Source organism: Equus przewalskii, chromosome 5 (assembly GCF_037783145.1).
Source record: "Equus przewalskii isolate Varuska chromosome 5, EquPr2, whole genome shotgun sequence".
NCBI lineage: Eukaryota > Metazoa > Chordata > Mammalia > Perissodactyla > Equidae > Equus > Equus przewalskii.
The window spans coordinates 59,140,114-59,154,601 of record NC_091835.1 but is presented as its reverse complement, the minus strand read 5'-3'; the positions used below and the strand labels follow the sequence as shown (position 1 = coordinate 59,154,601).

Here is a 14,488-nt window from a genome sequence, read left to right as displayed (position 1 = left end):
GGTAGTTGAACTACTTTTAAGAAAGGAGGAAAAGATAAGGTGGAAAAAGATTGAAGATTTAGCCAGTGGTGAGCTCAGGTCAAGAAGGATTAGGTTGATAATAGTGCTTGAGGCAAGTGAACCACAGGTTCAGGGAAGGTTCCAGAACCCATGTGTGGCCTAGAGTACATGTCAGTAAATCAAGGCAGAAGCGTAGTCTTGGTGCCAGCGTGGCAAGAATGAGAGGGATAGTAGAGTTGGATGGGCATCTTAACTACATTTTTGGGTTCTACATTCCAACAGCTAGTGGATCTGAATCTGCATTTGTCAAGATTAATTTAAAGAAGGGTGGAGAAAAGTTCATCTTTCATGTTGCTAATATTCAATTTGTACAACTGAACAGAATTTGAAATTGGAAAGAAAGTAAAACAATCCTTCTGCAAACTCCCATCACAGTTATTAGTTCTCAATAATTAATTCGTAATGATAGCTATAGAAAAGTTATCTAAGATGGTATTACTCTTTGTGTGTGTGTCTGTGTGCGTATGTATGTGTATGTGTAGTTCTCTTTGACATGCACATATATACTTGTTTTCTGTGGATCTTTGTGTGCTAGTTAAATCTTCCTTCTTGGCATCTGATTTATCTGACATTCACATCTTTTAAAAAGGTGGCAGAATTGGGGCTGGCCCCGTGGCCGAGTGGTTAAGTTCGCGCGCTCTGCTGCAGGCGGCCCAGTGTTTCGTTGGTTCCAATCCTGGGCGCGGACATGGCACTGCTCATCAAACCACGCTGAGGCAGCGTCCCACATGCCACAACTAGAAGGACCCACAACGAAGAATATACAACTATGTACTGGGGGTCTTTGGGGAGAAAAAGGAAAAAAATAAAATCTTTAAAAAAAAAAATTTTAAAAAGGTGGCAGAATAAAACAGGGACATTTTCCAAGTATATATTTTAGCAGTACTAGGATGTATGCATTGGGAAGTCTCACGTGATGTCACTACTAACTCATGAAATTTGGCAGGCATGCCTTTTTTCTATTCTAGAATATAGAACTCCTTTCTGAGTTTCTTGAAATCCTGCTCTTTCTTGTCTGCTTCTAAAACATAAAATGACAGCCAAAGTAATGCTTGCTAAGCAAAATGTTTTGAGGATTTATATGTGATAGTTTTATGAATATTCTCTCAGAAGACATCTTGTGTCAATTCAGATGTTTTGCTTTGACACGATTGATTTTTTTTCTGTAACATTAGACTTCAAGCAATATTAAACCCAAAGTAAATAAATAAAAAACACAAAACAGGAACAGGGTTACTGATGAAGATGTTTTATTTGATTTCCTTTTAGGACATAAATCACTTATCAAAGTCTTCAATAAATCTGTCTTATAGCCTAAGGTTATAGTATTGCTAACAACTTTCTTTAAAACTTTTACTAGTTAATATTTTCAAAATTCATAGAATGTGACACTGTAGGGTAAGTATACATTATAATATGAATAGAACTCTTAGGAATCATGGGAATGAACAGCTGGTATCCACAGTAAATGCACAATTGAGTTATAGGCTGTGCTATTATGAATTCAATGATAAACTGCTGTGCTGTTTTGTCGTTGTTTTTAATAGTAGAAAGCTGGAATTGTAAGTTCTAACAGTTCAAGGATAGTGTTTAGTCTGCTCCCATTTTCTGTTTGTCACTTAACATAGTGCTGGGCAATCAGAAGATGCTCAATAAATGATTGTTGAATTGCAGTTTTTTAAATGGAAAAATCCAAATGGTGTGATAATAGGCTAAAGGACCATCACAAGCATGAAATGTTTTCCATAATGAGCCATCATATTTCCCTTCTGGTTTGAATACTGCTGATTCAAAACAGTAAAGGAGTGAGATTCTTTCTGACACGCAGAATAAGGCAAAGAATTCATCAAACCTCAAAATCAATCAACCACTAGATATGCATCAAGGATTCTGTTTTACTTGAGATTCTCTGTTGCACCATGATTACCAATTGGTCTTAGTTATCATTTAGTGCTAATTGCACCAATCTTTCATACTTAGTCTTGGAGGGTCCTAGGCTTCAAAGCTTCAAAGATACTCTTGGTGCTGCCTTCCTTCCCCTCCTCCCACCACTCCCTTCCCTCCTTCCTTTTCTTCTTTCCTTCCTTCCATCCTTCCTTCCTTCTTTCCTTCCCTCCTTCCTTCCCTCCTTTCCTTTTTCCTCACTTCCTTCCCTCTTTCTTTTCTCTTCTTTTCTTTACACTTCACTTTTTTGTAGCTAATCTACTTGGTTTTGTAGTTTAGTTTGTTTAGCTAACTAGAGATTTCAGTAAGGTAGTTTAATAACAAATATCTTCTTTCTCTTTTTTCATTCTTGTGTGCAGTATAGTTCTTTGGTTAGTAGCCATACCTTTGCTTTGTAGCTTTGCTAGGCACAATTTTAGCTTTGAAATGACCTCTGTGTCTCTAATTATTGAACTAATTCTAATTATCCAATTAATGCTTCTAAGAAGTTGGTGGTTATGCTATATATCCTGGGCTAGCCTGGAGAGCGTATTAGAAACAATTAAAAATGAATGCATTCACTCACTCAATAAATACAGTGATGTTCCAATATGTGGAAAGTATTGTGCAGACATTGTTATAAGAGAGAGTTGATCAAGGCATGGTGTCTATCCCTACAACCTAAGGGAGATTGATCTAAAGACTAAACTCCTAAACTGACCTTTATGATGTGCTAAAACATATGTTCCTGAAGCTCAAAGTTATTTATTCATTCCTAGGGAGGTTTCATTTGAATAAAATAACGTAGAAAGGCATTTATACCCATAACTTTGTCATTATGTATTTAATAACATACTTGATAGAAGGACAAATTTGCTCAAGCATGAGAATTTGTGCTGGCATCTTTATCATTAAGGATCTCTGTGTAGTATCATTTTTAGGTTTGTAACATAGTAATCGCTATCCTTTATTGAGTTCTTAATACAGCCAGGCAGTTTACAAATAGTTACTTGTAGAAATAGAGCAGTATAGAGTTTATGAATATGACTTGAGGTTAGATGTGAATTCAAATTCTAATACTGGTATTTATTACTCATGTGGAAAGTTATTCAATTTTGTGAGCATAGATTTCTTTGTCTGTAAAAGGAGAATAAGAGTATCGTCTTTTAAAAATTATGTGGTTAATTGATGTAAGCTATGTAAAAACACATTATATGTAATGTAACGAGTATGTATATAATGTGTTATATGTATATAATATTTCATGTAGTTTTTCTATCAGCCCTTGCTTTATTATTGTGTTCCAGGCACCTGCCCCCTGAGAGTTTTGAAACTTGGCTAATGTCAGCAACTGGGTTGCTGGGATTTAAACCTTGTTCTTTCAGACACAAAAGCTATTCCCTTTCTAATACACCAGCCACACTACCCTGTATTACTGTTCTCTCCTTAGCAGCAGAATGACAAAGCAATATGCTGATGGTGTCTGTTCTTTTCAGTTCCTCAAAGGAATCTATTATCTCAAAATGTTCTCCCAAATGTCTCACTATATTCTTCTTCTAAAAGTTTTTAACTCATTTTGGCTCATACTGGTTGGTGTTATACTCCAAATTAGCCTATATTCTTAACCTATAAACCTAATTTCTACTCTGAGGAATAAAATTACTATATAGCTATAAAGAGAATCTATATTAGTTTTTGTTAAATGTAAAGCACAAAAGGTTGTTCATTTCTTAGGAAAAAAAATGTATGAATTTGTTTCAATACCCAAATAGTTCTAAGGGTCTTTTAAGCTGAATTTTTAGACAAAGAAGGAAATAGTACTATACTTTATACTAAGAGAACTCCAAGGGACTCTATGCTGTAGTGCCCATCATCATCATCTTCATCATCATCATCACCATTTTAACAACAATTCCAGACTCTGAACTATGAAATCAATTGTGCAGTATGCCAAAAGTAATTCGTTACTAAAGATAGTCTAAGTGCTCACTTTTTCAAATGATTTACCATTTAAATTAAAAATTATCTTTTAAACCAGATGTGATTGCAGTTTATCCCAGTAATCAGATCATTGTCACTTATTTGTGTTTTTATGACCTCTTTGGTGAAAAAGAGGTGGAATTACATATAGAAAGAGTCACAGGTCTATGCAAAGGAGTGAATTTTTATTTGAATACCACCTCTTTGGTTTCTATCAGAAAAAAAGTAATAACCCAACAAAACAACTTTTGGCAACTACCATATGCTGAAAATTTCAAGTGTATGTATATAACCAATTTCATCTATATAAATATTTATCTATCTCTATAAACACACACATACACACAGGAAGGCTGTGAGCACTGAGGGATAGATGGGTATCTAAAATATTATGCCTTTCTGAAGAAAACAGAAGAAAATCCTGTGTTTTCAGGACTGTTGGAAAGAATTACATAGTTTAAGGAATGATATTATTAGAGATGATTTTAGCTATGTCACACTTTTAAGGGCATGATAATTTCACATTGACTACAGAATAGTTTTGAAATCAATAATAAATGCTGACATTAGAGACTGGCAAATAATTATTTGCAATTTGACTTCTTCATTATGAACCCCTCACTTAGTTATTGTGCTCCCGTATAGGAAGCATTTTTATTCCGGACACTTTATTTTTCATTTTACAGTCGTGTGATTGTAAGGTATTTTGCCAAGTTCTTACCCTGTAAAACTGCCTATCTGATGCTACCAAGTGTGAACTGTACCATAGTTGCTATTAATAACATTTAAGAAAATTAGTGATATTAAAAAATATAACAGATGGAAAGCAAACTCCTTTCTATGAGGTTATTTAATTATTAATGATTCTTATTTACTTATATTCTAGAACGCAAATCAATTTCACGGTGGCTATAGATTTTACAGCATCGAATGGTGAGTATTATGACTATCCCCTAATAAAAATTATCAGCAATTAAGTGAAAAATAAGTATATATTTTCATGAGGTTAGATCTTTTATTCCTACAATTTCATGTAAAATTCAGATAATTTCTGTTTTCTTTTTAATACTATGAAATAGTTTAGGTATAAGAAAGACTACAAGAAATACAGCATAAGTGCATAATAGTCCCCTTCAAATTTATTAAGTATTAAAATATTCTCATTTTTGCTTCACATATCTTTTAAAATTTTAGATCTAGTTAAGCTTATTGTGTACCCCTACTCCATTTCTTTTACCCCCCCTTCTCCATGCGTAGCTATAATTCTGAAATGTGTCTAGTTATACTCCTCATTTTTATAGTACTTTTGTGTATATTAAACTATATAAGTGAAATTCAAGTACATGTATTTTATGTAACTTGCTTCATTTTTACTTGATTATTTATTTTTAAGAATTACTCATGTTAACACATTTATATTTAAATTAATTCAGGGGGACTGTCATACAGTACCCTATGTGTGGATATTCATAATTTGTGTATCAAACATTTTAAGGAAGAAAAGACTGGGCTTTTAATTTTATTTTGAAGTAACATTGTTTCAAATGGAGCAATCTAAAATATAGAAGAGGACAGAACACTTCCAAGTTCATTCTATGAGGTCAGTATTACCTGGATACCTAAACCAGACAAAGACAGCATAAGAAAAGAAAAACTAAAGGTCAATATCTTTTATGTACTGCATATAAAAACTCTCAACAAAATATTAACAAACTGAATCCAGCAACATATGAAGAGAATTATATGCCCTGACCATGTAGAATTTATCCCAGGAATGCATGGTTGGCTGAGTATTCAAAAATAAAGTAACATTATGCACCATATCAATAGAAGAAAATGTGAAAACCACATGATCATCTCAATTGATGCAGAAAAAGCCTTCAACAAAGTCCAAAACACTTTCATTATAAAAACACTTAATAAACTAGGAATAGAAGTTGACTTACTAACCTTGTGAAGGGAAAATATGAAACACCCATGCTAATATCATACTGAAGGGTGAAAAGGTGGATGCTTTCCCCCAAAGATGACGAATAGGACCAGAATCTCTGCTCTTGTCACTTCTCTTCAACATTGTACAGGAAGTCGTGGCCAGAGCAATTAAAGAAAAGAAAAGATATCCAGATTGAAAAGGAAGGAGTAAAACTATTTCATTTGCAGATGACATAATCTTATATATGGGAAAATATAAGGAATCCACTAAAAATCTAGGTGAACTAGTAAATGAGTTCAGCAAGACTGAAGGATAGAAGATCAAGATATAAAAATCAGTTATTTTTCTATACCCTTCCAATGAACAATCTGAAAATGAAATTAAGAAAACAGTTCCATTTACAATAGTATCAAAAGGAATACAATACTTAGGAATAAAGTTAACAAACTAGTGCAAGACATACTCTAAAAACTATATTTTGAAAAAATTGAAAGAAACTGAAGATCTAAATAAGTGGAAATATGTGCCATGTTCATGGATTGAAAATTCAACATTGTTAAGATGGCAGTATTTCTCAAAGTGATAGACAAATTCAATGCAATCTCTATCAAAATCTGAAAGGCCTCTTTTTAAGAAAAGAATAACTAACCCAAAAATTCATATGGAATTTCAAAGGACCCAGAAGAGCCAAAGCAGACTTGAAAAAAAAGAACAAAGTAAGAAGAGTCACACCTCCCATTTTTGAAACTTATTACAAAGCAGCAGTAATGAAGACAGTGTGATGCTGGCTTAAAGATAGATATTTGGATCAATAAAGTAGGATTGAGATTCCAGAAATAAACCTATGTGTCTAAGCTTAACTAATTTTGAGAAGGGTGGCAAGACAATTCAATGGGGATAGAATAGTCTTTTCAACAAATGGTGCTGGGACAACTAGAAAGCCATATGCAAAAGAATAAAGTTGGACCCTTACCTCACATCATATACAAAGTTCATGTGAAATAGATCAAAGACCTAAAAGTAAGGGCTAAAATAATAAAACTCTTTGAAGAAAACAAGGATACATCTTCATAACCTTGGGTTTGGCAATTAATTCTTAGAAATGACACCAAAAACATGAGCAACAAAAGAAGGAAACAGATAAATTGAACTCCATCAAAATTAAACCTTTTATGCTTCACAGGGCACTATTAACAAAGTGAAAGGACAAACCTCAGAATGGGAAAAAAATATTAGCAAATCATATATCTCATAGGGGACATATCTAGAATGTATAAAGAACTCTGTTAACTCAATAAGAAGACAAATAATCCAAGTAAAAAACGGAATAGACACTTTTTCAAAGAAGAAATACAAATGACCAATAAGCACATGAAAAGGTACTTGGCATACTTAGGCATCAGGAAATGCAGATCAAAACCATCATGAGATACTATTTCACACCCACTAGGATGGCTATAATCCAAAAGTCCGATAACAGCAAGTGTGCGTGAGGATGTGGAGAAATTATAACCTTCATACACTGCTGGTGAGAATGTAAAATGGTGTAGCCACTTTGGAAAAAACTTTGGCAACTCCTCAAGTTGTTAAACATAGAGTTACCGTATGACCAGCAATTCCACTCCTAGATAGATACGCAAGAGAGGCGAAAACATAGGTCCATACAGAAACGTATACACAAAATGTTTATCGCAGCACAATAGCTAAATTGTAGAAGCAACCCAAACGTCCATCAACTGATAAATGGATGAACAAAATATGGTATATTCATACAGTGGTGGAATGCTATTCAGCAATAAACAAGAATAAACTATGAAGTGCTGACACATGCTATAACATAGATGAACCTTGAAATCGTTATGCTAAGTGAAAGAAGCTAGTCACTAAAGACCACATATTATGTGATTCTATTCATGTGAAATGTCCAGAATAGGCAAATTAATAGAGACGGAAAGTAGATTAGTCATCATTTAGGGCTGGGGCAGATGGAGTGATAAGGGAGTGATAGTTCATAAGTATGGGGTTTCTTTTTGAGGTGATGAAAATGTTCTAAAGTTGGCTGTAGTGATTGTTATACGTATCTGTGAATATACCAAAAGTCATTGAACTGTACATTTTAAATGGGTGAATTGTAAGTTATGTGAATTATATCTCAATAAAGCTTTTTAAAAAAGAATCTATTCATGTGATTTTTTACAAAGGCATAGTGTACCTCTAAAACAAAATCAGATATAGTTTGATAATATTCAGGATTTAAAATATTACAAAATCCTTAAGTAAAGAATTATAGTTATGAGTAAGGACTATAGAATCTGACTGACTAGATCATATTCTAGTTTACCAATTATTGCTGTGTGATTTGAGCAAGTTATTTAATCTAAAAAATGGGTATAATAAAAGTATCCATGTCATAAGCTTGTTGAAAACAGATTAAGTGAGATATGAAGTAAGGTGTTCAATACATGCTAGATTCCCTGCTATTATAATAATAATTATTATTCACTGGGCCGCAACATTATCAACCTACTACAAGGTCATTCTTCATATGTATTGTTGCAGAGACAGAGGTGGTACAAACATGGTCCCAGATTCAAGGAATTGACTATGAATTTGGCAGTTTTTTAGTTGCCAGATTTTGTGATGCAGAACTCAAGAGCCTTGATAGTAGGAGAGGAAGGACGCTAAGGGCTGGCACAAACAAGGAGGGTTGTCTGGTGCGTGTGAGACATAAGCTGGAGGAGAAGAAAGTGAATTTCGGGACAGGGTGGCAACTTGACAGGTAGAGTTGGGAAGGAAGATGCCATTAGTGGTACAGTGAAGAGACTGGTCTGGATGAAGATGCTGGAAAGAGCTAGGCAACATCTTCGAATGGGTAAGATGAGGCCCTGCTATGCATGATAGGCTAAGATGTTTAGACATGCTGGGGTATTAGTGGCATTTTTACTTTAACATTAAGTTATGGTTTTCTTAGTGAAATAGAGTTAGTTGCCATATTGTAATCCGTTAGGTAACAACTCTTCTTATATTTGAGAGTTGTGTTAAATAACCGCTTAGTCAAGTGATGGTTTTGCTTATCTGTGGCTCCAATGGGCTTTTGACCAAGTGGCAAAATCCCTGCTTTAGAAGGAAATGTCAAAGAAAAATTGCACCAGAGAAATTAAATAGGCGAGGAAGACAGTATTCAGTACTATTGCAATAGAGATCGAAGCTATAGCAATTCAAGAGAGATATTGCACTCAACTCCTCCAAAACAAAAGGGGAGAGGGTTTTGAAGTGCTGTGGTCAATTAGTGAAAAAGTCCTGGGGGACAGTAGAGGGGAGATTGGTCTGTGTGTTCACGCCATCTGTGTTCCCTAATTAGCATTTAATGAGGTTCAGTTCCTACCCTCCCACAGAGCCTGGGAGATAGGAGTGCTATTATTCTTGATGATGACATTTCAAAGGGAGGGCTCCCAGGTCCTAGACATTCCTGGGTTGTAGAAGATTTGAGATACATCTCAAAGGATTTACAATTGCAAGTTTTCTAAAGTAAATGCTCGAAGAAAAGGGATGTCAGGGGCCTATAGTCAGGAGAAAACTTTCTACAGTTTAGTCAAGCTGAGGGGCACGTTAAGACCTTCTTGGTCAGAAGACACTTTTTTAGAAATTGTGTCATGTGGAACCAGCCCTTGGATGCTGGTAACCCTTTGGAAATATAAATGCATTTACACAATAAATTATTTTTAGACCAAAAATGTGCTGGGTTTAATTATATGTATTATAAACCAAGGGGAGATCTCTCCTTTATTTTGTTTCTCTTTCAATCTCAAGCGCTTATTATTATTGTTTTTCCTAATCAGAAAAGAACTATGCCCTGAGGCTTTCCTTCTCCAGGCAGTGTTTTAATGTAGAATTGAGCATTATGTGCTGTTGCAAGTCCCATTTAACTTTCCATTTTCACTTAAGAAATAAATGGACTTTCAGGCTGCCTTTGTGCTGGTGATTAGGGCAACTCAATGTGAATCTCAATGTGTCTGAGTGATAGCACATATATTACTTTCTCTCAAATTCATCTCTATTCTAATGCAGCATCCTACATAGTATAAGCATATTGAAAATTCAGAACCTTGTGGATGACCCAGACAATAATAACTGTAGCAGTTAAACCTTACATTTCTATGGTACTTTATTATTTTTAGTCATTTCCGCACGTATAATCTCATTGGTGCTCCCAGTAAACACTGTGGTAGGATTTATTGCAGGCAGTTTATAGATTTTGTCCTGCAAATGGCAAGACTCAACTTTGAGACCTCTGCTTCCTAGCTTAATGTCTAGTGAGAAACTAAATAATTTTTCAGATCTAGACATTTAAACAGCTTGAATTTGAAAATCACTGTGCTCTTCTTTTTTCAGTAAGTTGTGATATTTCTCAAATATCCAATTTATGTTTGTGATACAATTTGAGGAAGGCCTCATACTTATTGAAGTCCATTAAATCGTTTGGGTCCTCTGATTATAGGCATATAGATTCAAGCTAAAGTCACATTTTTTGAAAAAATAAAGATGACAATAAAATAAGATTAACGAAGTCTTTTGTACTTCTTCTGGAACCGAAACTCAAGAATAGCCTGTGGCATTGACAGTGAGGAATAATTTCTTTAAATATCTGCATATGCTTTGGTTTATCTTTGGGAAACTTTCTGTGAGTCTGATAGAATGTAACAAATATTTCTCTGTTAATATCCATCCAGAAAGAAACTGTTTGATACACTGTGAATGTAGGCAGAAAAGCATAATTTTAAATATTTCATTCTGAAGTAGATATTAAGAAAAATGTTGTCGAAAAGAGTACATCCTTAGCATGATCTCTCATGTGTGGAATGTTTTTTCTGTCATCAGGCAATCCTGCCCAGCCCACTTCTCTCCACTACATGAATCCTTACCAACTGAATGCCTATGGTATGGCGCTGAAAGCGGTGGGAGAAATCGTTCAAGATTATGACAGTGATAAAATGTTCCCAGCTTTAGGTTTTGGTGCAAAACTGCCTCCAGATGGAAGGATATCTCATGAGTTTGCTTTGGTAAGAATATATCACAAGGGTTTGATATTTTGAAAAAATAACCTGTCAGATCTTTGAATATTGGTTGGCTGCTTATGCTTTAGTCAGTCATGTAGCAAGGTTTTTTGACTGTAGACTCAGCTCAATACTGGTAAATGATTGATTTAGGAGTGTGATATTAATGGGAAAAAAAGACAGCTAAATAGATTAGCAATAAATCTACTTAAAGTACCTCTGATTTATAAAAAGGAGATCTCTTATTATTATCTATTACTGCCTAACAAACCTCCCTAAAACCTCCAGGCGTAAACCAACACCATTCAATTATGTTCGTGATTTGTGGGTTAGAAATTTGAGCAGAATACAATGGGGGATGGTGCGTTTCTTCCGAATGTCTGGGGCCTCACCTGGGATGGCTTGATTGGCTACAGGTGGCTGGAATTGTTTGACTGGAGCCATTTATCTGGGCTTCATTCTGGCTGTCAGTTGAATACCTCAGTTCTTCTCGATGTCCTTGTCTTCTGGGACACTAGCATGTCCTCTAATATGGCTTCTTTGCTCAGGTCTGATGCCCGAGCTGAGATAGCTGAAATAGCTGGGTTGCCTGGACATCTCCCCCTCATTCTACATACAACCTGTCCACGTGGTTTTCATGGGCTTCATCACAATATGGTGGTCTCATGGTAGTCAGATTGCTGGCATGGCAGCCAGCTTCCCCAGAGTGAGTATTCTAAAAGGCGGGGACAGAGGCTACCGAGTTCTTTATACCATAGCCTGGCAAATCCCAGAATGCTGCTTCTGCCACATTCTCTTCGTCAAGTGAGTCACTAAGGCCAGTCCAGTTTCAAGGTAGGGGAAGTAACCTTCACCTCTCAATGGGAGGCGTATCAAAGAATGTGTGGCTGTCCATAACCTACCATCTTCTAAAACGATATTTCAAATTTAAAGGACTAGTTACAGCTGGAATGAATTTTTTCAAATGTGAAGCAACACTTATGGCTATAATTAATTATGATTCAATATAATGGAATGGATGTGAATGAAATAAATATTTCTCTAGTTAATGTTTAATTTACATAGGTCTACTTCCATAATGTATGGTTACAGATAAGCAGTGTGCTGCAGTCTACCTTCAAAATAAACTCCACACAGATAATGCTTGTAGCCCCAGGCAGCCTTAGTCTTGCTTATACCTTCTGATAAAAATAAGGGGAATGATTAGCTATCATTTTGGAAAAAATTTAGCTTTTCCTAATAGAAATGCCTCCCTAGCCTACCCTCTATGTTGTAAAAGGTAAACTGTCCTATCACCAATACTTTTTAGGTCTTTGTTTGTTGTTTTTATTATTACGAAAGCAATGTGTGGTCATTATAGGGATTTGTTTTTTAAGTTCTGCAAGCAAGATAGACAAAAATATCAACTGTTTATTGAGTAATTACTGAGTATCGAGCTCAGTACTTTACACTTGTTTCCTTCTGTAATCTTCATAAAATCCCTGCGTGGTAGACATATCATGGCTATCACATTCACCAGTCTGGCAAGTGCCACTCATGTGACTACAGAAAGAAGTGTGCACTCAGGAATTATATGCCTCAGCTCAGAGGCCCAGAGGTCAGCCAGGGTTCCATGGGACTTGAACCCAGATCAATCTTATTTTAAAATCCATTCTCCTAACCACCACCAAACCACATTTTATAAAAGTACCTGCAATGCTCCCTCTCCAAAATGTGCTTTATTAACATCATGATGTATATGCGTATACATATATATATATATACACACACACGCACTTCCAGAAGCTTTTAAGTGATTAGATTTCATCTTCCTTAAATGTATTTTAAGAGCAGTATTTTTGCATTTTTATTTCTATACTTGCTTTTCTTTCTTTGTTTTTTTTTTCCTGCTTTATCTCCCCCCAATCCCCTGGTACATAGCTGTATATCTTAGTTGCAGGTCCTTCTAGTTGTGGCATGTGCGATGCTGCCTCTACGTGGCCTGACGAGCGGTGCCATGTCCACGCCCAGGATCCGAACCAGTGAAACCCTGGGCCACCACAGCGGAGCGCTAGAACTTAACCACTCGGCCATGGGGCCGGCCCCTATACTTGCTTTTCTATTTCATCACCCGTACAGTTTCAGGAAAGGCTGCTGAAGGGTTTAATTCTTTCTTCCATAAGAGAACCCACATGCCACACTCCCAATGTCATATAAAAATAAATATCTGTTGGGATTTTGTTGTGTCTTAGAGAATTAAAATCTCTCAGAAACTTACAAGACCATGAAAATCACTCATGTGATCCTCACTCTTAAATACCTCAGGAAAAAGGTCATGAGCTATTTTAAAGCCTAAGAAAAGGAATGATTATGTTAAACTAAAGGAGGTTTATTAATTTTCCTTCCATAAGTTTCTTCTTACCCTCATGTATGATTTTTTTTTTCCTTTTTGTCTCCCTCTAATCCTCGCCTTCTCTGCTTTTCTTACTTCCACATTCATTCCTTTTAACCAAACCTATGCAAATATCTACTGGTAAGGAAGAATTTTTTTTTAATTATTTGCATCTTAAACAATTCTTTGAACTCAACTCAAGTAGTTTTAGGATAGAGATCTTACCCTTTTAAATTTATGAAAAGTAGTCTCCCAAGTTGATGATGAAAACGATGATGATAGTGATGATAATGCCTCAAATTTAATATTACCTAAAGATTATATTATTTTAATTTTTTTCAAAGCACTTTTGTTTTCTTGGTTAAGTAAGACAGATAAGGGTTAACTAGGTCTTCAATGAGACAGTATTTGATTTGATTTCTGCTCAAGTGTTCTGTGTTAACCTCCTCCTAAATAAGTGTAATACACATTTCTATAGGTGCCGAAAATGGCAAATATGCAAACTTCAGTCCCATGTCAATCTGGCAATTAATGTACTACCTAATGTTAACAAACCCTCATACTTCCATGATGAGAATTTGTGATATATATTCACAACTATTAATTTATTTTTCACACCAAGTTCAAACAATCTTTTAGATAGCAAGGGAGGCCTTTTAAAAAATTAAATCCTGGTTGTTGAGTTTTGGGCTAGAGCAAATGTTGAAATTGAGCTTTGCTCAATCAAAACGGTATCAGGAAAACCCCAGCTTTTCATGTGAAGGATGTATAAGGACAGATAGAGTAGGAACAGAAAAGAAAATGGAAAAGGAAAGGGAAAAGGTCCTGGAATCACCACTTTAGCACTTCTGGTTGTGAAAAGAGTAAGTCACTGCTCTCCTCTCATTGTGATTCTTGATGCTCCTTTTGGTGGTGTTATCACTAAAAACACCATACATAGTGGAGGGCTTTAGAGGAGGTATTTCTAGTGGGCATGTGGCCAGTGACCCTTAAAAGAAGGTCTTCTGCATCCATCAGTAGAGAAATGCTGCATCTGTCCAAGTGGTTTCTCCCACTAAATATCTAAAAGCACTTGCATACTTTTCACTTATTTTGGCATTTATAGAAATCTGTACAATTTAATATGCACGTGCATGCCTTTTCTTCCAACTAGATGCTAGCAATTTG

The 14,488-nt window shown here is 35.5% G+C and overlaps 1 protein-coding gene across 1 annotated transcript in view; it reads left to right on the top strand.

Moving 5' to 3' along the window:
* The window catches only part of CPNE8 (copine 8), a 209,178-nt gene that overhangs the window by 154,926 nt on the left and 39,764 nt on the right, over positions 1–14,488 (top strand). The window contains exons 14-15 of the mRNA XM_008520156.2: positions 4,850–4,896; positions 10,775–10,956. Of these exons, the coding sequence (XP_008518378.1) occupies positions 4,850–4,896; positions 10,775–10,956 (229 nt within the window). The remainder of the gene's footprint in view (positions 1–4,849; positions 4,897–10,774; positions 10,957–14,488) is intronic.